Raw genomic sequence first — 22,336 nt, 5'->3', positions numbered from 1 at the left:
AACAGGAAGTCAGCTGGTTGGTTTACACTCCTTTTGTATGTGGGAAAAACAGTGTGTAGCCCATCAGAGCTTGAGAGGTTAAATCTCCAGGGCCCATGATCTGTATATATTGTTACCGGGTCACATCCCATGATTAGGATGGGAGGTAGAAACACCTTTTGTCATTTGTAGGTGATAGCACCTTCCTTCCCCTTGAATCTGACGTTCATTGGCTCGTTTTAGGCCTTGGCTCGGACTCAAACTAACTGTTTGAGCCTGGGTGTCATGTCAGTGCTTACGGTGGATGACCAGTTTCTATAAGTAGACCGTCTTTTGTCTGTAACTGGGGCCAATCTTAATTGTTCAGCATTTTTAATCCATAATGCGGGGCATGATTCCCTGGCTTTGCATGCTGCGTTTCATTGGCTGCTTTAGATCAGAGGCCAGTCAGCACATGTTCGCCGTGATTTGTTGTTCTATAATGACGGCCATAGTTTGAACTGTACTGTGTGAGCTCTGTGGACTAGAACAAAGTGAGAGACAAAGACACAGCGAGCTACCAGGAGTGCATGGAGAGGGAACAGGGTTGATGAGGGGGCTAAAGGTCTCATCTCCTTGTTGTGTTTTGTTAATTAATCGACACAAACTGTAAATGGTTTGTATACATAAGCACACAAAGGAAAACTGAAATGATGCCTGTCACGAGACTGTTTGAGTTACAGTACTCATTGAAGACACGTTAAGCGACACAGAAGTTCAACGTTTGCCATTTTATTTTGAAGTATGACCTCAGATGTTATCATACAAACATACGCTGACATTCAGACTACTGAAATTAGCACACTATGTCAGGAAGTACACACCACCAACTATATCACTGATTTTGTGCCCGGCCTGCCCAGACTGTGAGATGAAAGTATGAGCACAGAAGCACTGAATGACATGAAGATAGTTCATATTCATACTATTTCTACAAAATCTCAACACATTTCTATATACAATATCTTTCCATTTTGTTGTTGATGTGTGAAACATCCACACAGAGCATAATTTGTTTGTTGGCCGTCTAAAACCTCGGGGAAAATGTAATCCTGTACGGACGTGGTTTCATAGTCAGCCCAAAATCGGTGCTGAGATCCAGCTCCTGCCCGGGAACGTTTTCAATCCGCAGCCTGTGAAGCAGCGTGGTGAGAAACACAAACATCTCCAAACGGGCAAATCCGTCACCGAGACATCGTCTCTTCCCCATGCCGAAGAGGAGAACCTTCTCCGTCAGCTCCTTGTTGAGGAGTCCTGATGAAGCCAGGAAGCGCTGAGGGCGAAATGAATCCGGGTCACCCCAAAGATCGCTGGGACAGAGTGAAAAACAGAGCAATGGAACAGATATTGACACATCTGGGCGCCTTATCAGTCAAATTCAAAGACATAATGTACTGACGATGGTTTGTGGCTATACTCACACGTCATGATTGACTTGATACTGGTTAATGAAGACACAGGTATCTTTGGGAATGAAGTATCCATTCAGGGTGACGTTTCTCGTGGTGCTAAAGAGAAGAGAAGTTTCAACAAGAAAACTGTTCATGAGTCTACTGTAATAATAAAAACTGCCTACTTACCAGTGAGGAATGGTAAAAGGGACATATGAAGCATGACGAAACACTTCATATATGAACGCCTCTGTGAAAGGCATCTTGGGCTTATCCGAAAACCTCGGCAGTCTGTCTGTGCCAATGTGTTCACCTGGAAAAAGAAAATCCAAACCTCATTAGAAATGAATCAGGGTTTAAATGATTCTGATGCTACACTGACTTGTTATCACATGAACAGTGTTTCTGTCATTCCCACTAATATCAGCTGGCTGCTCTCCTCCCACTAGTCTCCATGTCCATCAGACACTAATATATTTCTAGATAGATTCTTGTTAAATCTAGATTTCCCACTAATATATTTCTAGATAGATTCTTGTTAAATCTAGATTTCCAGACTCAGGTCTCAGGGTTTTGTTTTTCAGAAGGATACAACTCCTTGAACTGTGATGCAGGTTGAGTGTTTGGCCAGTACAGCCATTGAAGCTGAGGTCTTTATCAATTATCAATTATCTTTATCAAATGACCTTTTATGTATATAATAGATTTCTAATATAATTACTTCATCATTATTTTAAATTTCCTTTCTGTAAAGACTGGGGTTAAAAGTGCTGAGGTCTGTGTTGGATCTTTTGAGTTTGTAACATAAGTATGCTCGTCTTTCAAGTTCATTTCATGTTGCTCATTCATTGATAATGTTTCCAGTAAAGTGGTGAGCTCGCTGTAAGCAGTAAAATAAAAGATTAAAGCGATGAGTAAGTGGAGAATGTGATCAGTGCCTTGCGTGTTGCGGCCTTTGTGTCGGCCTGGAACAACTCTCTAACCTTTCTTTCTTTCTCCACCACCCTCTCTCTCGTACTGATTCATCCCACCTCCTCCTGCCTCCCCCCTCCTCCTCTGCTTCAGAACAGACAGCACCAGTTCTGTAGCACTGGTGTCAGCAAATTGGACTGATCTTTTGTGAGTTTCTCTGGTGGTGGGTGTCGGACTCTGTCTGTCCAGAGAAGGGCACTCGGGTTGTTGGGTTTGTATTATGTTGGTTCTCCCTGAAATTTTGAGACTTCCTATCTTCACATATACTATATCTGTCTGCAAAAACTACTTTAAGGAGATACTTTTTTTGTTTTAACGGTCCAGTGTGTTAGAGTTAGGGAGCTCTATTTACAGAAGATAAATGTGCAGCCACCATAGTTTATACATCATGCTAGGAAGGATGGGATGAGGTGATGAGGTGAGGGGGTGGCAATCACCATCCAAATGTGGTATTAAACTCTGGATCTATTTGTCATCTCAAATATTAAGAGCTACTGTGCAGGAAGCAACACCGTCTCAGTCTAAATTTATCTGGACTAAGAGTCATTGCACTGGAGACTGGAGAATGGGCCCTTGCTATTTACCATAGCATGAATTATTTCTCTTTAATGCTCTGTAAGTACTGAATTTACCAGTTGGAGTTATATATTCATTAAAAAGGAGAATGCCTAGGTCAACTCATTTGCCCACCAGCCGGCTGGAAAAGCACCCAACCCTTATGCCTATCCCTAAAGGTGGTGGGCCCACAGGGCGTTGGCTCCATGTTGTTCCTTCGGGCAGATTCCAGTGTTGCAGCTTTTTTTTTGGCTGATTCGTAAGCCTCTCTGAATGGAGTTTAGTCCCTGCCCTGGAACCAGTTTGCCTTGGGATACCCAGATCACAGACCCCACCACTATGTTAAAGATTCTTTTGGAGTACAAAACGTCAAAAAGAAGCCAGCTAAGGTGGATGCCTTCTAGCAGTCCATCTTTGGAGGCGTTCCAGGCAAGTCCAACTGGCAAAAGACCTCCAAGGCAGTCTTAGAACTCACTTGAGGGACTATATAGACCATCTGGCCTGGAAACGCCTTGGGATCCCCCAGTAGGAGGTGCATTGCTAGGGAGGGGGACGCCTGGAACGCACCTGCTAAACCTGCTGCCACCGCAACCTGACCTCGGATAAGCGGAAGGAAATGGATGCATGGATGTACAGTACCTATCTCCTGGTGTATTCTGTCCTGGATGTCAGGAAACTTAATGAGGTACAACAGGCTCCACTGTAAACCAGCAATGATGGTGTCAAATCCTTCAGAGAATCACAAACAAGCAGAGAAAAAAGAGAGTAATCATCTTCATCACTGGCATTATACATCATCAATTATAATATAAGTGAAATGTCCAGTGTGTGTCTAACCTGCTCCAAAGATGTCAATGACACTGTGAATGATCTGAGAGTTGGAGAGCATAGACATGTCCTTATTGTCTTCTCTGTCCTCACAAAGTGAAATCAGAGCGTCGGTAATGTCCCGGATACAGTTCTGCAATCACACACACATAACTTGATTTAACACTGATTTCTGAAATCATTGCTGTCATATATAGAAACAGAGGTGAAGAGTTTTAAAAGCAATAATTACAGCAGAGACAGTAATCAGTTATGCTATGACGCGTGTCTTCCAGCGGGTACTAATTCCTAATTAGAGCGCGTGCATAAGAACAAAGCTCCCAGGGAACTGGTTTGTTATTTCTTTGGCTGGAGTTACGCTCACAGCTACAACTGTACGAGTGCAATGTCAGATGGAATAGTGGGTGGCAAATTACAGAGAGAGAAAGAAGAAAAGAAGAGTTACAGACACGACATTTACCGCACTGAGCTGTGCTGAAAGTCTGTTATCTGTATTTTGTGGTCACTGGTTTAGGGGAAGATATTGATCAAACTAGTGGTTTGTCAAAATGAATCACATGTGCCTCTTGCCTTATCAAAGGTGTTGATGTGTTCCTCAATGCTCCGCTCCATGAATCTGTTCATCCTGTGGATGTGCTGGACCATCTTCCTCAGAGATGGACTCGGAAAGTAGCGGAACACAGGGAAGAAATCAGCCAGGTTCCCTGCTGCAAAGATCCGCAGGACCTCGTTGTTGATGTGAACAATAGTGAGGAACTCCTTGTCATTGTAGTCGTATCTTTTCCCAAAGCAGAGGGCGCACACAACATTTGCCACCGAGGTCGCCAGGGGCGTCACCGGATCTACACCTGTCATGTCTCCTTCAGCAGCAGCCTGTTCCTGAATCACCTCCACCATCTCCGCCGCCTCAGCGCAGACATGCTCCTCCAGGAGGCAGGTGGCACCAGATCCTCTGGGCTCAGCCTGGGAGAAAGACCTGAGGGCGTTCTTACACAGCTTCTTATGGAGCATCCAGGCCGGTCCATACTTCTCACTAAAGGTCATACTGGTCCCGTTGGCTACAGCAGAAAAGGTGAATAGGTCAGGTCTGCCAGCAAAAGCTTCTCCCTGCCGAACCAGCGCCTGTCTGATGGTGGTGTATCCACTCAGGACGACGACAGTCAAAGAGCCGAGATGCATCTAAAGTCAAGGAATGATGAATGATGAAACAGCAACATCTGTCAACCTAAAAAAGAAACACATTTTACAGTAAATACCGTGAAAACATCGCCATAACGGAGCCTCAAGCGGGTTAGAGAAAGGTGAATCTGGTCCCCCATCTGGAGCAGATTGCCGACAAGGGGCCACGGCGTGGGGCCAGGAGGAGGGGGGTATTTTGTGTGGTCCAAATGGGAGTGCTGCTGGTGGTGGTGTTGGTGGTGGCTCTTTCGGTTCCTGAGGGCCATCAGGATCAGGGTGAGAAGACAGAGAGCAACTGTGATGCTAGACAAAGAGGCACAAGGGTTCTCCTTGATGTGCAGAGTCCCAAACGTGAGTCTCATCATGGCAGGTAAACACTGAGAGAGACATAAAAGATGAAATTATTCCCAATCAAGAAGTTGTGACTCAAAACACAGAGTGGATTGATTCATAAAAACTAAGACAGCAAAGGCAGAAAACTCACCATGCAGTATCCACTGTAACCCTGAAAACAGACAGCAGAGCAGAGACGTAAACACTCAGCAGAGCAGAGGTTTGAGGTCTGATCCTCAGAAACAGTCCAGGGCGAGGGAGCTGAGAGAAAAGAGAAAGTTGGCTCAGGGTGGTTGAATGACGAGTCCAGCCTGGCCAGCCAGTGACTGCATCAGCCCATAGGAAGCATTCACAACATGGGCCCCTCCTCTGCTGCCCCCTCACAAAGTTGGAGGCTGTTTGTTGTTGCAGTGCGTTAGTTTATTTCAAATGTGCTGAATGTACGAGCATCGCAACATGGCATGCATTCAATATTTCATCTCTGAATTCAGGACTTTGATACCTGGGATACCTTTAGTGGTCTTCTTTTATGAACAGTGCAATTTATGTGTCACAAGGGGGCGCTGTCCGTCTACAAAACAACAGGTACACCTCGCCAGTGCATTTTTTAAAGCGGTTGCTATGGTGATTGAAAAACGGTTAAAAAAAAAGTAATTTAAATTAAAATAAATAAATAGTAGCTGTAAATAAATTTTAAAAAAATAACCCATGAAGATCAAATTCACAAATACTAAATAGACTCATTAAAATAAATTAAATTAATGAAGTAGATTTTTTTTTTTAACAACGCATTTTTTAAAGCGGTTGCTATGGTGATTAAAAAACGGTAAAAAAAAAAATAAAGTAATTTAAATTAAAATAAATAAATACTGACTGTAAATAAAAAAAAAATAACCCATGAAGATCAAATTCACAAATACTAAATAAAATAAATTAAATTAATGAAGTAGATTTTTTTTTAAAAACGCATTTTTTAAAGCTGTTGCTATGGTGATGATTCAAGAACATACCACTAAACTGAAAAACGGTTATTACCAACAGTTTAAATTAAAAAAAGCCTGACGGGTAAGTTTAAAAACTTAAATTTCCGTTTAACTAAAGATGTTTAACTCAACTTTCAATTTTATTTATTTATATAGCACCTTTCATACTCAATTGTAGCCCAAAGTGAGTAAAAAAAGTAAGTAAAAACAGAAATAGACAATAGAGCAGTTTCATAAAAAACTAGAAATTAAAAGAAAAAGTAGAAACATAAAACTACAACAATAAAACAAATAAGAAAAGAACCTATAGGATAAAAAGCTTAACAGTTGCTGTAAAAGTAGATATGACCTGTACAGTGAATAAGCACCAGAGTGATCAGGGCATAAAAATTCAGTAGTGAAAGGCACCTGAGCAGGTAAAAGCTAAAGAGGTATGTCTTAAGTTGTTTTTTAAAAATGTCTACAGACAATTTACTTTAGAAACATTATCAACAGATTGTCACGTGAGGGGGAGTTTTAAATATGCTTTACATTACAATGATGTGATCTAACATTAAAACAGCACAGACAGTTTGTATATAAACGTTTGTACAGAAAAACGGTTTATGTTTATGGATTATATTGATGTCAGACTGTGGACATATGACAACCTTTGTCTCATGTTTATGGAGTGAGGAATATTACAAATGTCATATTTCTTAAAGGCAGTTTGGTGTCAAACTACTGATGTGTTTATTGTTCAACGTTTTATCAACGCTACAGAAACACTAGGTAACTGTCAGGTATGACGAGGTTTGATTTGGTAACGGTTGATCCTTGAGTGTGCTTTTACACCACTTATAGAAATATGTTCATCTTTGTTACAATCTATGACAAACATTAAAGGTGCGGTATGTAAAATTTAGGAGGATCATGTTTTCATCTGTGTACAAGCATCTGACAGTGATTTGTGATCTTCAGTGAGCCTTCATATCTACAGAGGGAGTTGGTCCTCCAGGTTTCTAGAGTAGCCCAGAATGGACAAACTAAAAGCCGGCTATAGATCAGTACTCAAGGTAGTTTTTTTTCTACATGGTTTGAAGGTAAAGGTGAGGGTGAGGTGAGGGGTATACGGTTGGTTTAAATCCTCACGATTCAAACGTAATCCTACACACTGGACCTTGAATGCAACATTAAAGCTTGCACACAGAGACACAAGAACAAAGCACGTTAAATTCACATTCTCGGCAATTAATTCTTCACGCAGTTTAAATGTTTAAATGTATATAAAGGATATTAATGAACTTTTGCTGCGTTCAGGTTTTGAGCACTGAATTGTGGGAGCTTGCATCACAGGCGTACTCAAAATCAAGATCTCAATAAAGTAAATGTAATCCATTTTAAAAATTGTACCACAAGGAGATTTCACTGGTTATGAAACAGTCTCAGTTTAATACTGATGCCTCTATATCGCCGACACAAACAAACAATTTCTATAGTCTCAATTTTTTTGTAAATCTGTGAAACAAGATGGATTTTGTCCACCAGAATCGACACAAAATGAAAGTTCTGCTTTACGTTAAGTCTGCACTCTGAAATGAAAAAGCTTTTTTTAAATCTTATTTTTACTGTTTTGCAGTCGGATATCAGACAAAGCAGCAGTGACGAAAAGAAGAAGGAGGAGCAGCCATCATGCCAAAGAAGTCAAAGAAAGGAGGTAGCCCTAACCCTCAGGAAGAGGAAGGGATGGCCGCCAAGAACGTACATAGCCGCACGCTGTCTCTGCAGGTGACACTTATTTAGATTCAGACTGATTTTACTTTTACTCTTTGACTTACAGTTCAGCTCCAAGTGTTTTCATTACAGCACTGGCTGAAATGTTGATATAGGCCTGCTGTACACACATTTTTAAAGGTTTTCCTACATCCCTTAAACTTAAGAAGGCCTTGTGACCTCGCTGTGAAGTTTTGGCAAACTCTGATGGTGGTAAGAACCGCCGGTTTGGACGCATTAACTAGCACTCTAGCTTTTCAAAAGGAAGTCAGCGTTTGGTGTGTCAGTGAGCAGCTGCTCGATGTGTCGTCTGTTTAAAAATCAGGCCAAGTTGGAGGCGGAAAAGAGGAACTCTGCTGCCACGATGCTGAAGGTGAACGAAGGCTGGAGGTCGATTCTCCGTCAGACTCAAGACACCGAACTGCGTCAACACATCATGATGCTCAAACAGCAGTTTGAGCGGGAGACAGACGGCCTGGACAATACCATCGAGGTGAAACCACACTCTTTGTGCTAACGCACATTGACCTGTTTGACTCTCAGTGTGTCACTTCCTGTTTGTGTGTGTTGCAGAATCTGGAGTGTGGCCTGCTGCAGAAGGAGCGTCAGTCGGCTCAGGTGCGCCGTGCTCACCTGCAAAACGTGGAGAGTCTGTGCGCTCTGCAGGATAAACGGCTGAATTTAGTGCAGGAGCCGTGGGAGAACTGCATGGAGCACATCAGCTCCAAGTTGAACTCTCAGAGGTCAGTCTGAAGATCCACAGCGCCCCCCACAGCCTGCAGTGTTGATTACAGCTGCGACAGAAACGACAACAACATGCAACAATGTGACAACATTGTTTTGTGTTGATCCGTAGCCTCTCTGGTGTGATCTGGGCTTTGTGTTTCAGAGAGCTGTTGTTGGCAGATTCTCAGCAGCAGGAAGACAATCTGGAGGCCACAATGTCCCTTATGGAGGACAAGCACAAAGCAGTGATGGAAGACATGCACAAACTGTATTCACAAAGCACCAAACTGTATGAATACGCCTATGAAGAAAGGGTATCTGACAGAACCGGGTCGCTCTCACCATATTCATTCCAATATACAGGTGTCCTGATTTATCTCCTGTCTCTGTGGACAGAAAGAAGCTGATACGGAGAAGAAGGAAGAATCCAAACAGAAACCCAAGTGGGAACCCGAGAATGACGAATGGTTCAGGAGAATGATGGAGAAAGATACGTTTGACATTCAGGAGGTTAACAAAGACATAAAGAAGATGATGACGGTCAGTGAAGGTTCACTGTGTGCAATAATTTAATCTGATAATATTTCAGGGACACCTGACCAACAAGGTCTAGTTCCTTAATGGATTTCAGAAAATATTTGTCTAATAGATAGTCTCCGGGTGTCTCAGCCTTAGAAACAGGGTGAGGAGCTCGGATATACGGAAGGAGCTCAGAGTAGAGCGGCTGCTCCTTTGCGTCCCCTTTGCGTAAGGCCTGCTTAGGTGGTTGGGGTATTTCGTTAGGATGTCTCCTGGGTGCCTTCTTTGGAGATGTTCCGTCCAACTGGATTGAAATTGGGCCAAAGCCTATATATAGTAAAAATTATATGGTGGATGCTGGTTTGTTGTTTTAAGTATTTAGAGCTTTTCAAACAGATGCATCATGAAGCAATTTTTTTGAAAAGTTTGCAAAAGCTGTTGAAGGATTGATAGGAAATCTTCCCCAGAGCCAGAGAAGAAGTTGGCTCATAATGTAGCATCAGATTGTTAAACCGAAGTCTTCGTCTTGTTACCTTCCTTTCTTAGGATCCTTTGATGAGTAGGAGGAAACAAACCCTGACCAAATTATTGATCCAAGAAGACGTGAGAGCCCAGCAACAGCAGGAGAAACTCCGGCTTCATAATCAGCTGGCTCAGGTTCAAAAAGATGGAAGGAAACGGCTCACCAACCTCACCATGCAGAGCAACAACGCCACCAAGAAACTGCAAACAGTTATTGCCAAGGTGAACCATCTCACACCTGGTTTGCCCACTGTTCACACCTATGCTCGCCCTTCTTTTCACTGTATTTTCACTGTGTGGCTATGCAGGGAGAGAGGATTTTACTCCTTGGTAAAGTATGTCAGACATTAGAGACAAAGCTGGAGAAAGCCTCAGCAATATCATTTCCTACAATGGAACATCGAGAGGAGAAAACTGAACCGGAGACAGAGGAACCAGCCAAGGTAGGACATCCAGGACGATCAGACAAGTTGGGAACCTTGTCTAGGTTCTCATTGTAAATGAGAAGTGGTTCACTTATTTGCAAATGCAACCTCCCTGACTTTTGGGTCTCTGTCTGTAGAAGGTGTCAGAGGTTCCAGAGCTGCATCAGCTGACGCAGCGCCTGAACCATGTGGTGCTGCAGCGAGATGCTCTGAAGAAACACAAAGTCGAACTGAAGCAAGAGAACGAGCAGTTGAAGCTGCAGCTGCATAAGCACCTGGACGATATGACACTCAGCAACAACACCTTCAGTGCACCCGACGCTCCTCTGACTGTGCACCAGGCCCTTATCACCAGGGCCCCAAAGACCAATACCCTAAACACCAATACCCCAAACACCAATACCCCAAACACCAGTGGCCCAAACACCAGGCCCCCAAAGACCAATACCCCAACCACCACAAAGATGTAGGTGTATGTTAGCATGCAGTTCTTAATCTGATGAGGTCCGTCGTGCACATGTAAATAGTCAAATGTATGTTTGAGGTTAACTTCCTTTGTTCCTTTGGAAATTACATTATTACAAACACTTATTGTAGGACCCAATAATCTTTGATGAAATATTAAAATGAACTCCTTGATTTCATGGTAAACTATCAGAAGCTCAAGGTTGACTTATTTAGCTTTTCACAGTAGCTTTAAACCCCTTGTGAAGGTCTTCAACGGAAGTTGTTCAAGTGTTCCTGATTTTGTTAGTAGTGTCATTTGTTGTCCTAAAATGTCCTCACTTATTGTTGACACAATAAAAATGGAGAAACGTGGATTGACTGTTGTGTGCTCTGTTTTCATGATTGAGTATGGTTTAGTGGTTTAGTCTAGAAGATAGTTAAAACCATCCAAATGGTTCTTTAAATAACAATATATAATAATATAATACCAAGAAATTCTTTAAAGAACCATCAAAAAATGGTTCCTTAAGGCACCTTAAATGCTGCTCCAATGGATTTTAGTAAAAAATAGGTTCTTTAAGGAGCCATTTTCAATAAAGTTCTTTGGAGGATCCAACTGGTTCTTCAGTAATTGTTCAGAAGAACCATTTTTAGTTCCCTAGAGGTGCATGAGTCCAGCAGCAGAAGAAAGATTCCTCTGTATAATCCTGCCACTGGGAAGCTGCTGTGTGAAGTGGAGTAGGCTGACCCTGTGACTGACACTCATACGATATGTACTCCACGCCATCCATCCATGCCATCATTTAAATATCAGTCATCAATGCTCTAAAAGGATATGACTTTGTATAACACTGACAGCTAGTGGTTAAATTTGGTACTGCAGTCCGAATTCAAAATATCAGAGTCGTCTCTCCAGACTCTGAGCTCACACAGGTTGACAGATTGAACACACTGAACCTTGACGAGTGCAACATGGTTTATTTCATGCACCAGCTTCTACATCCGAGTCTGGATTCAGTCTGTGCTGCCAAATAATGACAGCAAGAAGTTTCACAGCAGTTAGGTTCAGCACAAATAAATATCCCTATAGACCCCAGTAATGTGGTCATTGTGTTTTGAGCAACATGCATCTCCAATATTTACCCGTGTTTCTCCCAAGCAGCAACCCACATGGCCATGAAGCAGCCCGACTAACAGCAGCTACAGTTGTCAGCAGTTTACTTCACTGTCCATCAGGAAATTCTGTAAATCACAGAGAGTGAGGAGGAGTAGCCGGAGGACATCAGAGGGAAAACCAGAAAACACTCTTCTCCCGACCTGGAGCCCAAAGTTACATAGAGTGAAACAGACGTCTGAATGACAGAGACACCGTTCACCTGATCACAGGTCAGTGTGGGTCAACAGGATTTAAATTCTGGTATTTTAACATAAAAAACGTACATAATGTTTCTTCAACAGGTTTTGGACAGCATGTTCTCTATAGTAATGTCTGTTATGTGTTCGTTAGCTTAACCACTTAAATAGAACTTTGCCAGAAAGGAATCATTTTAATATCATACAAAAAATAGAAAGACATTTTACTATTTACAGGGATTTCCAAATGAAATCAGTAAAACTGTTGACCCTTATTGCAACGCAGCAAACATGATCATGTGATTTACAAAACAGTACTGCACTCTGTTTTGTTTTGTTGTAGTAATACTAGTAATACAGATGAAACAGTGATGTCGGTGTCCGTTTACTTTACACAAAGAAACTCCACCTCCGTTATAGGACTAGACTGTAGTGTGACTTTCAGTTGGCATTTCTTGACATAAAATGATCATTTTTCATCAGTCAGGACTGAAAAACTATGATTATTCTGATGGCACCCTCCATATACTGTATGACTCAGACTGCCTTGGTGGTTGTTTGTGGTGAACTGTAGGTGTATTCTGGAATTTTAGTCCATGAATCTTGAATTTTAGTGCCTTGGAGGCCCACCCCGACCTCTTCCTCTCCCAGGCCCAGGTTGGGGCCCCCTGGCGTTTGCAGGAGGCCCTCTTGGCCCCGGTGCACGGGTCACTGGAGCTCTGGGGTTTGGGGCAGCCAGTGACACCTCCTTTTGCAGATTAACCCCTTTTCCTGCTGCACGTTGTTTCGTTTTGGGAGACTTGCTGCCCTTCTCAATTACAACATCTGAGAAGACAGATAAAGAACAAAATGAATGGTGAGGACAGCTGGGTGAAAGATGGCTGATAGCATGTGCAATAAAGGAGTATACGTGTGTGTACCGGGTGGGGGTGGCTCTTCCTCGATGGGAGGTGGTATTAGAGACTTGTTTGGCAGCAGGTCCTCCAAGTCTTTCATCACTTGATTAGTGCTGTCCTTGTTGTTCCTTCGGTTCTTCTCCTCGTCTCGAGCCTAAAGTGCACAACAGTACACCAGATATATAGTCATTTGTTTGATTGGATCTTGAACAAAGGAGATTTCTAAAAAGACGTAAAGATATACTGACCATTTGCATCTTCCTTTTAAGGTCCAGGTTTGCTTGTTGGTATCCCTTTGACACTGCATTCAGGTAATAGATGGCCAACCTGTTTGGTCAAAGCCAACATAAACAGCACAACAACTTAGACCAGAGTCCAGCTGTGCAGACAATAGACATACTAAGGTCGTGTTCTCAAGTTTTAGATGTATATACTGTAGGTATAAAAACTTTCCTCCTTTACTTGGGGCAGCAACTCACTCCCAACCCAAGCGAAGGACTTCAAGTATCTCTGGGTCTTGCGCAAGAGTGACAGGAAAATGGAGCGCAAGATGGTATTGTGGACATTGTACCAGACTGTTGAGCCGCAACGCTGTTGCTTTTCCGGCCCATCTACATTCCAACCCTCACTTATGTTCATGAGCAGTACAATTGGCCAGAATGAGCTTAGAGATAGAGATTAGGTGAGGAGCTCGAACATCCGGAGGGAGCTCGGAGGAGAGCCGCTGCTCCTTGGTGAGGTGGTTCACCAAGGAGCGTGGTCCTGGGTGCCTTTGTTTAGAGGTGTTCAAGGCACATCCAGCTTGCAGGAGACCCAGGCCAGATTCAGAACTCACTGGAGGGACTAAATAGCACATCTAGACTGGGAACGATCGGGACCCCCCAGAAGGAGCTGGAATACATTGCTGATGTCTTGAACGTCCTGTGAAACCTGTCACCGCACGTTTACCTTCCTCTCCAGTACATAGATGGGTATTTCACATCTGAATTCACAGATTCAACACTGTATTACAACTGGTATTTAAATGATACTTACACCATGAGGAGGATAGCAGGCAGGATGAGTCCAGGGTTGGTGGCATATGTGAAAATGTTTCCTATGAAGGCTGGAAGGTCCTGTTCTATAGTTGTCATGATCACGTCATACATCTTCTCCTGGCCACTGCGTTAAAAACATGGATAAATTCAGTGTGTGTCGAAAAAGTCGAAGTACATAACGGGCAATGTAACCAGGCTCCGCAGCCTCTATGGACATAATGGTAGAGGAAAAGAGACCGAAGAGGACATTGACGCCCTCCAGCAGACCTGCTGCTATCATTGCTGACCTGAATGGTCCACAGTCGAAGGATGGCGACAGGGTCATGATGGTGTAGACAACAGGCAGCAGGCTGAGGAACAGCACAAGCAGCAACAGGCCCATGTAGAAGTTGTTGGACCGCGAGGCCTTAAAAACTCGTGCATGAGGAACGTTACAGCACATCACTGCCCAGCACTGGTAGTACATTGAGCTCAGGAGACGTAAAACATTCAGACCCACAAGACCTGGAGCATAAAATGCTCCCATCCTGAGGAAAACAGATAAGTTAGCCACAAGATAACAAAAATCTACACTCACTGTGTGTTGTTAATTTTTAAGCAGATTGGAGACAGACAACAAACAAACATGACCTCAGAAGTCTATCATTAATCTCATTAATCAAGTAGATGTGGAGTAATTCACCATATCATTCCTTGATTGAAGATGAGCCCCAACACATTCCCACTGATGTCAAACTCTCCATATGAAGGCTGGAAACACAACACAACACAACAACATGATTAGCATACTCTCCTGAATTAATAAAATACCAGGTCGATACACTTTGCATTTGCTCCTCTCTCTCTCTCTCTGTAATTAAGTTCTCATTGCAGTGTCATGTTGCACTGAATGTTAGGGGATCAGCTGTCTTGCCACATGTCATTGTATGGTATCAGGTTGTATCCAGTTCGAACTGTACTCACACAGTGTTCTATAATGACACAGTATCTGTACAATGATGACACGACTGCAGATACAAGTGGCACGAATGTTGCAGTGAATGTGGTTAACGTGGTTTACAGGACATGAAAAATGTTTTGTTTTTATGGGTAAGAAGAAAATATAATTAATTCATCACTTAACCAAACAAAAACACTGTACACCGAGCCTGAGTCATCATGACTTGCAACTTAACCTGACAGATAACAAATGACTTGAGACGTGAGCTGACTTTACTGGAGTCGATGACTTGACTGACTTCTTTGTGTTCATTTAACACTGATTGGACTAGCCCAAAAAGCTGGGCAACCAGAAGCACATGTCAAGGACAGATCTACTAATACCTTGTTTTTACTCTTCATAAAGACCGGATACTACAAGTAAAACTGCAGTATCTTGTGGGGTGTCTAAAGGTGATTTGACTTGCTCCAAAAAATAAAAAATAAATAACTCAAATCACATGTCATGCCATGACGGCGAGTACTCACAAATCCGGCCTCCAGGTCCCAACACCAGCAGTAGTTGAGAAAGCGGACGATGACAGCTCGCAGGAAGTCACCAATCAGGATGGTCAAGTAGGTCACCTGAATGTCCGACACAATCAGCTTCACAAATTCCTAAACAGAAACAAACGAATTACGACTGATGGAAATATTCGCTACTGGTGTATTTGGAAAACAGTACAATGTCACAGCACTGACTATTCCCACTGCCGTCTCCCAGCAGGGTCCTCTGATGACGTCGGCCGGGTGCACAGCTGGAGGAGGCACATCTGTTGTGTTGTAGAACGAGCTGTAGTTGGCGTAGTACTGCTGCAAGGTCCATTCAGTGGCGTTCTTGATTAACTTCTCGCTCTCCAGCTAAAGGATACAAAAGACATCAAAGCCTAAAGTCAAGATAACCTCAAGATAACGCAACCTCACAGAACCTCAGCCACTGGTTTGGCCCATGAGGCTTCATGTCCCACTAGGAGCGTTACAGAAGCATTTTGCTCGTCAGACTTTACTAACTTGTTTCTTTGGTTTTTGTTCTTCTACCATGAGTAAGAGATAGTATAGATACAACTGTACCACACAACTGCCCTGCAACAGAGACAAACACACACAGGCGTATCCGTCATACCTTGGCATTAACCTCGTCAAACAGGGCGAAGAGGAAGGTGTAAAGGTTTCCCAGGAAAAGAGCAAAGATTCGTCCCAGCTGCCACTTGAGGGCAATACGAGGGTGATAATCTTCCAACTCCGCAATGGTTTCAAACAGAGGAGGACACACCAGCCCCAGCAGAGACATCACAAACTCCACCTGATATATTTTAAGAGAAATGGGGTGGTTAGGTCTCAACTCTCTCAAATTCCCACAGCTTCTTGTGTTAATCTGAAAAATCATTGCTTAAGTGTAAAATCATGTCAACCTGCCTCATTCTTTTCAAACCATGACAGCTCTTTATTCTCCATCTTAGCAAACTCCTGAGAACGTTTCACCACAAAGTAGATGAGGTATCCACTGCCTCCGAGGCACGTCACAATCAGAAAGTTCGCCAGAACCCGGAGGAACCGTCGGAGATGGATGTTCTCATCTTTTTGGTTTTCCTGTTCGTCCACGATGGATTCCTACAGTGGGGCCAAATTGAACCCTTTTTTTTTAACCCTTAATTGACGCTTTCATATTAAAGCCCAACTGCTGTCATACACACACCTGCTAACCTTGAAGCTGGTGGTAATGGAGGCGTACTTGTTGTCTGCAGTCTCAGGATTTCCTATCAGGTAATCCCAGCTTGTGAACATCTTCCAACTGAAGGTGAACTCCCCCTCCTCCGCCCCATCCCCTCCTTCATTTGAGTTACGAGCCATCCTGAGAAGAGACGTAGACATCAACAAACATCTCTGTCTACATACATGTACATCTCTTTGCCTGCTAATATTACTTACGTTCTTATGACAACCATCAGGCTGTATCCAAAAATGCCAACGCCCACCAGCAGGTATGACAGAGGGAGTCTGAACTTCAGCACCCCAACCGTTGGTTCGTCATTGTAGTACCCGTAGAACAAAAAGGAGTACTTGCAGTATCCCTGTTGATAAGGTATATATATTTTTAATGTCAGTCAACCCACTGACATCCCTCGAGCCAAGTTACGAGCAATATCATCCACCTATGACACGGTCAGTTGTGATAAATAAACAGATAAATAAAGCTAAGATCCTCACTCCGAAGTCAAAGAGAACCGAGTAGTCCATAGCTGTGTCCTGCTCCTCTCGAGGCACAGTTTTCCTGGGAATGGATCCGTAGGGAAGACCCATGAGAATCTAAACACAGAGGAGGTGAGAGACAGGAGAGAGCTGAAAACATGTCTGTTACATCAGATATCACCTGCTAGCTTCTATTATGAGAGCCTGTACCTCAGGCAGCATCACCAGGCCAAACATTAACCCAAACAGGACCATATTCAGACCATACATCCACCTCAGGAAAATAAAGTAGGATGCCACAGATGATCCAAAGTGACCTATGATTGAGAAAACAAACACTCATTAGAAACTCATTAGAGTTCATGGCTCAGTGAATAATTTTCATATATTGTCGAAGTGGTACCAACTTTCTACTTCCTTTATCTTCCTCTCCCAGGGTATGCAGGCTGTTTTAAAGTTGTCAAAGTCACGATTAAACTTGATCAGTTTCTGAAAATTTTAAAATATAAAATGGTTATTTCCACAATCTCATTATGAAGCTTTAAGTCAGCCAACAGGTTCAAGATAACCAAATCAACAATAATAATTATCAACAAACATCTGTGTGTCATCTGCATAGAAGCAGATACATTATGAGGACGAATAATCTGACCTAGAGGAAGCATATCAATAGAAAATAAACAATAAAATCGGACCTGAAATGTGTGACTGCCTATGGCAACCTCAGGATTACCTTGGTCATCATGACTTTGAACGCGTACAGCTTCCTGCCTTTTCCTTTCCCAAGAGCTCCTTCAAACTTTTCAATGAACTCCTGGGCCTCCCTGTTTGATCAATCAGAAAAACACAAGGCAATGAAATCAAGTGAGCAACAATCCAACTGAAAAACAATGATCTAACTAACCAATCAATTATTTAGTGGGAACAGGAATGAAAAGCGACAGGATTGATGGGAAGAGATACTGACTGATGGGACGATGCACTACTTGGCAAGTAGAAGGTCAATCAGCCACAACAACATGCATAAAATAGCATCAAGCTCATGAAAAACTTAAAGCTGTGGTCCTATCGGGTTGCCTATGCTTACACTGATCATCGACAAACACGTCCTAACTTACACAACTCCCAGTCTTAGCCTTTGGCAAAGCAGTCGCTTTTGTTTACGGTCTTGTCACGCAGGGAGGCTGAACTGCAGCCAACCTTGTGTGCAGCTTTCTGAGATTTATAGGCAGTTTGTTTTCATGTTCATTTCACAGAATGGAGGATTTACATAGCTGAATATAACAAATGTGCCTGGATCTAATGATATTCTGTAATCTCTCTGCAAAGTTGAGTTTATTGTGCATGCTCCTACAAAAAAAAAGTCATATGTGTCAACATCAGTGTCTCCTCAAAGCATCATAGCTGCTCTGGCCTCTCTGCAAAACTTCTGTTGACTTCCACAGCAAGGATAAAGAGACGTACCAAACAGCTAAAGTAGCGATGAACACGTTTTAATAATGCATGACGAACATCACATGTACATGACATGAGTGATGGACGGCCTTGAGGGGAAGAGCTCATAAGAAGTAGTCAGTGAAAAACAAAACAAGCACAAAGAACAAAATGCAACAGCAGCAATCAGAAATGACAGAAATCACAGGTAGCAGGTGGAGGGTGTGAGTTATGGCCACTTTTCTTTCGGTTTTTGGTTTTTACTTGAGCACTACGAGTCTCCTCTTCATGCGCCAGGGTTGGTTCCTTAATGTAGCGACCAATTTCTTCTTCTCCTCTACCTCTTCCTTCAATGCTTCCATCTCCCCCTCCGACAGAGATTCTTCATCAGAGCCAGAGGAAGAAGAGCTGATAAAGGGAAAGATGTGTCACGTGCCATGGATTTGAACGAGGCACCACAGGAGTCAGACACCTCAGTTTGTTTCTCATTCGTTCGTTAATCAAGTTTTATGTAGTTTTAATAAATTGTAACGACCTGGGAGATCCTTTTCATGCCTTTTTAATTTTTAATAGCGGCAGGTAAAGACAGACAGGTAATTTAGGGAGAGAGAGCAGGTGACATGCAGCAAAGGGCCATGGGTTGCAATCGAACCCAGGCAGCTGCAGTGAGGACTCAGCCTAACGCTCCACCAGGTGATCTACAGGGAGATCCTTTTCAGCTGGCACCATCGTCATTTTTAAATGTGTCCAGTACGTCAGCCACTTACCTGCAAAACTAACGACTCCCATCAGCTTCAGTTTGTCCCAGTTTAAGGAGACGACATGATTGAGGGACAACCCGTTAACTTGCTGTAGTTAAACAGTTAAAAACTTTGTTTTTGTTCTGCACAAATCTAATGATAGCATGTTTAAGGGTGCCAAACCTGCCCACTGAAACATGATGCATGATGCAGCATGATCTCAGATGGATGTTTTGTCCTGTCGGCTAAATAGTGGATGAACACCACCCATCACCATAACTGAACTTCATGCCTTGCAACAATACAATAAATTGCTCCACATTTGGTTGTTGATGCACGTGACAAACATTCATTCACAGAAACTTTCACTGACAGCATCTGACTGCTGATACACAAAATAACTGCAGGAAAAACAAGATGTAACGTGCATCCTTCTAATGTTTCATGTCCCTGAATATATGCCACATAGCTTCACATGACCAGAGTCTACCGGGCCCCTGGGTCGGGGTCTGCACTGAATGGAGAAAGCCCATACGGGTGTGTGGAGCATGCAGGTAGGCGAGAGAGAGCTCTCAGAGAATACTGCACCTGCTGGACTTCCCATTCTTCTTTTTCTTGTCCTTCTCACCACCTTTCCCTTTAACATTTCCCTTCTTCTCCTTGTTCTCCTCCTCTTTGTCCTGCTTGGACCCTCGTTTTTTCTTCTTCTGCCGGTCATCTTCGCTCTCCTCGTCGCTCTCCTCCTTCGCAGCTTTCTTCTTTCCTTTTTTACTTTTGCTTTTCACGCTGCGGTTGTCCTCCTCCTCATCCTCATCCTCGTCCTCATCGCTGTCCCGGCGTTTGGCTTTCTTCTTTCGTCCTCTTTTTCTCGGCGCCTCGTCCTCATCCTCTTCGTCCTCGTCCTCCTCACTGCTGACCCGTTTGGCTTTACGTTGTTGTTGTTGTTTGGCTCTTCTGTTTTTGGATCTCCTCCTGGCCTCATCTGAGACACAGATAAAGGAGCTGAAACTAACTTGTGACATTAAACTTTGCAATAATCAAATGCACAAGAAGCATCTGAAATGATGCTGTGAAAAAGGGAAAAACAAGCAGTAATTTACACTAATTTGTCCGTCCAATTAAATGATTCCTGGAGACTCACCTTCACTTCCACTGTCCACTGCATCGACGTCCATCCCAACTGTGGCCATGTAAAGAAAAACTCCAAAGTAAGGAGACACATCTCTACAAAAATAAGAATAACTTTACCTAACATATTTAAAGCTGACTGTAAGAAACAAATTCTTCTCACCATCTTCAACCTTAACTGCAGATTCATTTCTTCTCTTCGGAGGCATTTCTTCTGTCTTCTTTTTTAATTGTTTCTATTCTCTTTATCCTGCGCCTCTCTTCACTTCTGCCTCTTCTCCATCCATGAGTCGCTCAGTGCGAGCAGCTGATACACCTGTGAAGGTCCTGTGTCAATAATACACACACACACAAACACACACGCACTGTGTGGGAACAGGTGCGCCTCTGTTTAGGACTCCTTGACAACCGTCAAAGACACACACACACACTGCATTGGATGATACTCAAGAGCCCGGGGGGATGGAACAACAGAATCCATCACACAATAGACGTGTCAATCAAAATGCTAATTAGAGCTCATATTCAGTCCACACGCTCGAATCTTCATCTTTATTCTAATTGGATGATGTTTAACAACTTGTATCATCGTCATATGATGTATGTGATTATTCAAGAACAAAAAAAAAAAGATGCGGTAAGAAGACACCAGAGTAAATGTAAATGTAGACATAAAGTCTGCCTCCATTAAAGTTAGATGAAAGCTTAAGTGAAAAGTGAAACAAGTCGCAGTGACACAAAGTGAAACTATAACTAACACTATTCAAGTTATTTATTAAAGCAACATTACATAGAAAGTGTAAACATGTGGTAAATATGGACCAGCCAATCATCAGCCAGGTCCCCAGCAGCAGCTGATATCACTGCCTAGTCCAGCAGCAGTCAGCCCAGCTCGGCGTCTGTCTTTCAGCCTTTTATTTCACCAAGCTCTCACCAACCACTAAAAGTCAGTCCCACATTTACTCTTGTCCGGCGGCTTCTTGCTCGCTCACTCTCTCCTTTTCTCTTCTTAGCTTCCTCCGTCAGCGTCCTCTTCACTCTCTTCTCCTCTGCCATCATGTCCGTAGAGGCTGCTGAGCCCGCTGCTCGCCCAGCTCCAGTTCTGGCACGACACCGGCTCCTGTGGTACAAACACTAACAGCTCTGAGCCACCATCAGGTTTCTGAAGAACCATTTTGATCTTCAAAGACCTGGATCATCATGGAGCTGAGGTGGACTGAATGACACCTGGTTCCTCAAACAAGCCACCTGTAACCACACCCACCTGTCAATCAAAGCGTCCACGCTCTTAATCCTGCATAACTTTAAGCCTTAATATAATGTGAACAGGTGAGTTGTATATAAATTCACCCTCAGTACAGTTGTCATGAACGGGGAAATTAGCTACAGAGACCAAAACTGTTTTTTGTACCAGGCTGTAAACATGTTTATTTCTGCTGTGAAGTTGGACATTTGGACATGGGGACTTATGGAGACTGACTCACTTCTGGAGCCAGCCTCAAGTGGACGTTAGAGGAACTGCAGTTTTTTGGCATTTCTGAAGCGATGTGAAACAAAATCAAGCCGCCTTTTTCGTATGAAATGACCTCTTTGTGTTACGATCTTTGAACTATTGCGGCTACACTTACCCACATTGTGCGTTTTTTAAACTAAGTTACAGCTACTACCCGTGTGGTTATGGTCAAATGTCAGATCTGACCTTTTGAATAATGCAGGAGGAAACAGGAGACGGCAGGCTGCTGACACAAAGAGCAACACACTTCCGGGGGGGTTGTATGAATACTCATTTGAAGGCTTGTACCTGGAAAGCCAAGCTTGATGTCCTCCTTGCTCCTCTCCACCAGTCTTCATCCCTCCCTCTCACTACAGTGCACACGGAGAAGGCCTAGATGCATTTATTAGGATCCATTAACTAAAAAGCGTCTAAGTT

At 43.1% G+C, this 22,336-nt stretch overlaps 3 protein-coding genes across 5 annotated transcripts; 1 reads left to right on the top strand and 2 right to left on the bottom strand.

The window, feature by feature from the left end:
* Positions 1-751: 751 nt before the first annotated feature.
* Positions 752-5,874, bottom strand: cyp1d1 (cytochrome P450, family 1, subfamily D, polypeptide 1). Of its 2 annotated transcripts, XM_027274576.1 has the most exons (9): positions 5,788-5,874; positions 5,428-5,537; positions 5,021-5,320; positions 4,335-4,943; positions 3,774-3,897; positions 3,576-3,665; positions 1,599-1,722; positions 1,440-1,526; positions 752-1,328 (listed from the first exon to the last, which is right to left on the bottom strand). In XM_027274576.1, the coding sequence occupies exons 2-9, from the start codon at positions 5,428-5,430 to the stop codon at positions 1,046-1,048; spliced, it is 1,620 nt and encodes a 539-aa protein (XP_027130377.1). In that variant the 5' UTR covers positions 5,431-5,537; positions 5,788-5,874; the 3' UTR covers positions 752-1,045. The 2 variants fall into 2 exon arrangements, with proteins under 2 accessions (XP_027130377.1, XP_010727685.3); XM_010729383.3 differs by lacking the exon at positions 5,788-5,874 and having other exon boundaries at positions 5,428-5,660.
* A 356-nt stretch (positions 5,875-6,230) lies between these two features.
* Positions 6,231-11,022, top strand: LOC104917869 (dynein regulatory complex subunit 2). Of its 2 annotated transcripts, none has more exons than XM_027276009.1 (9): positions 6,231-6,341; positions 7,878-8,026; positions 8,337-8,504; positions 8,585-8,754; positions 8,901-9,051; positions 9,134-9,277; positions 9,803-10,000; positions 10,087-10,221; positions 10,344-11,022. In XM_027276009.1, the coding sequence occupies exons 2-9, from the start codon at positions 7,931-7,933 to the stop codon at positions 10,671-10,673; spliced, it is 1,392 nt and encodes a 463-aa protein (XP_027131810.1). In that variant the 5' UTR covers positions 6,231-6,341; positions 7,878-7,930; the 3' UTR covers positions 10,674-11,022. The 2 variants fall into 2 exon arrangements, with proteins under 2 accessions (XP_027131810.1, XP_027131807.1); XM_027276006.1 differs by having other exon boundaries at positions 10,341-11,022.
* A 1,506-nt stretch (positions 11,023-12,528) lies between these two features.
* tmc2b (transmembrane channel-like 2b) lies at positions 12,529-20,671 on the bottom strand. The gene is given in 18 exon segments (XM_027278226.1): positions 12,529-12,828; positions 12,924-13,053; positions 13,148-13,226; positions 13,935-14,060; positions 14,224-14,463; positions 14,619-14,686; positions 15,404-15,532; positions 15,617-15,775; positions 16,038-16,217; positions 16,331-16,525; positions 16,619-16,766; positions 16,844-17,027; positions 17,077-17,221; positions 17,838-17,928; positions 18,803-18,946; positions 19,867-20,260; positions 20,420-20,458; positions 20,570-20,671. Coding segments are annotated over 18 exon segments (2,712 nt in total). The 5' UTR covers positions 20,616-20,671; the 3' UTR covers positions 12,529-12,613.
* Positions 20,672-22,336: the final 1,665 nt, after the last annotated feature.

This window comes from Larimichthys crocea, chromosome III, assembly GCF_000972845.2.
Source record: "Larimichthys crocea isolate SSNF chromosome III, L_crocea_2.0, whole genome shotgun sequence".
NCBI lineage: Eukaryota > Metazoa > Chordata > Actinopteri > Sciaenidae > Larimichthys > Larimichthys crocea.
The sequence above is the reverse complement of the archived record's forward strand: the minus strand, read 5'-3'. Positions and strand labels throughout refer to the sequence as shown.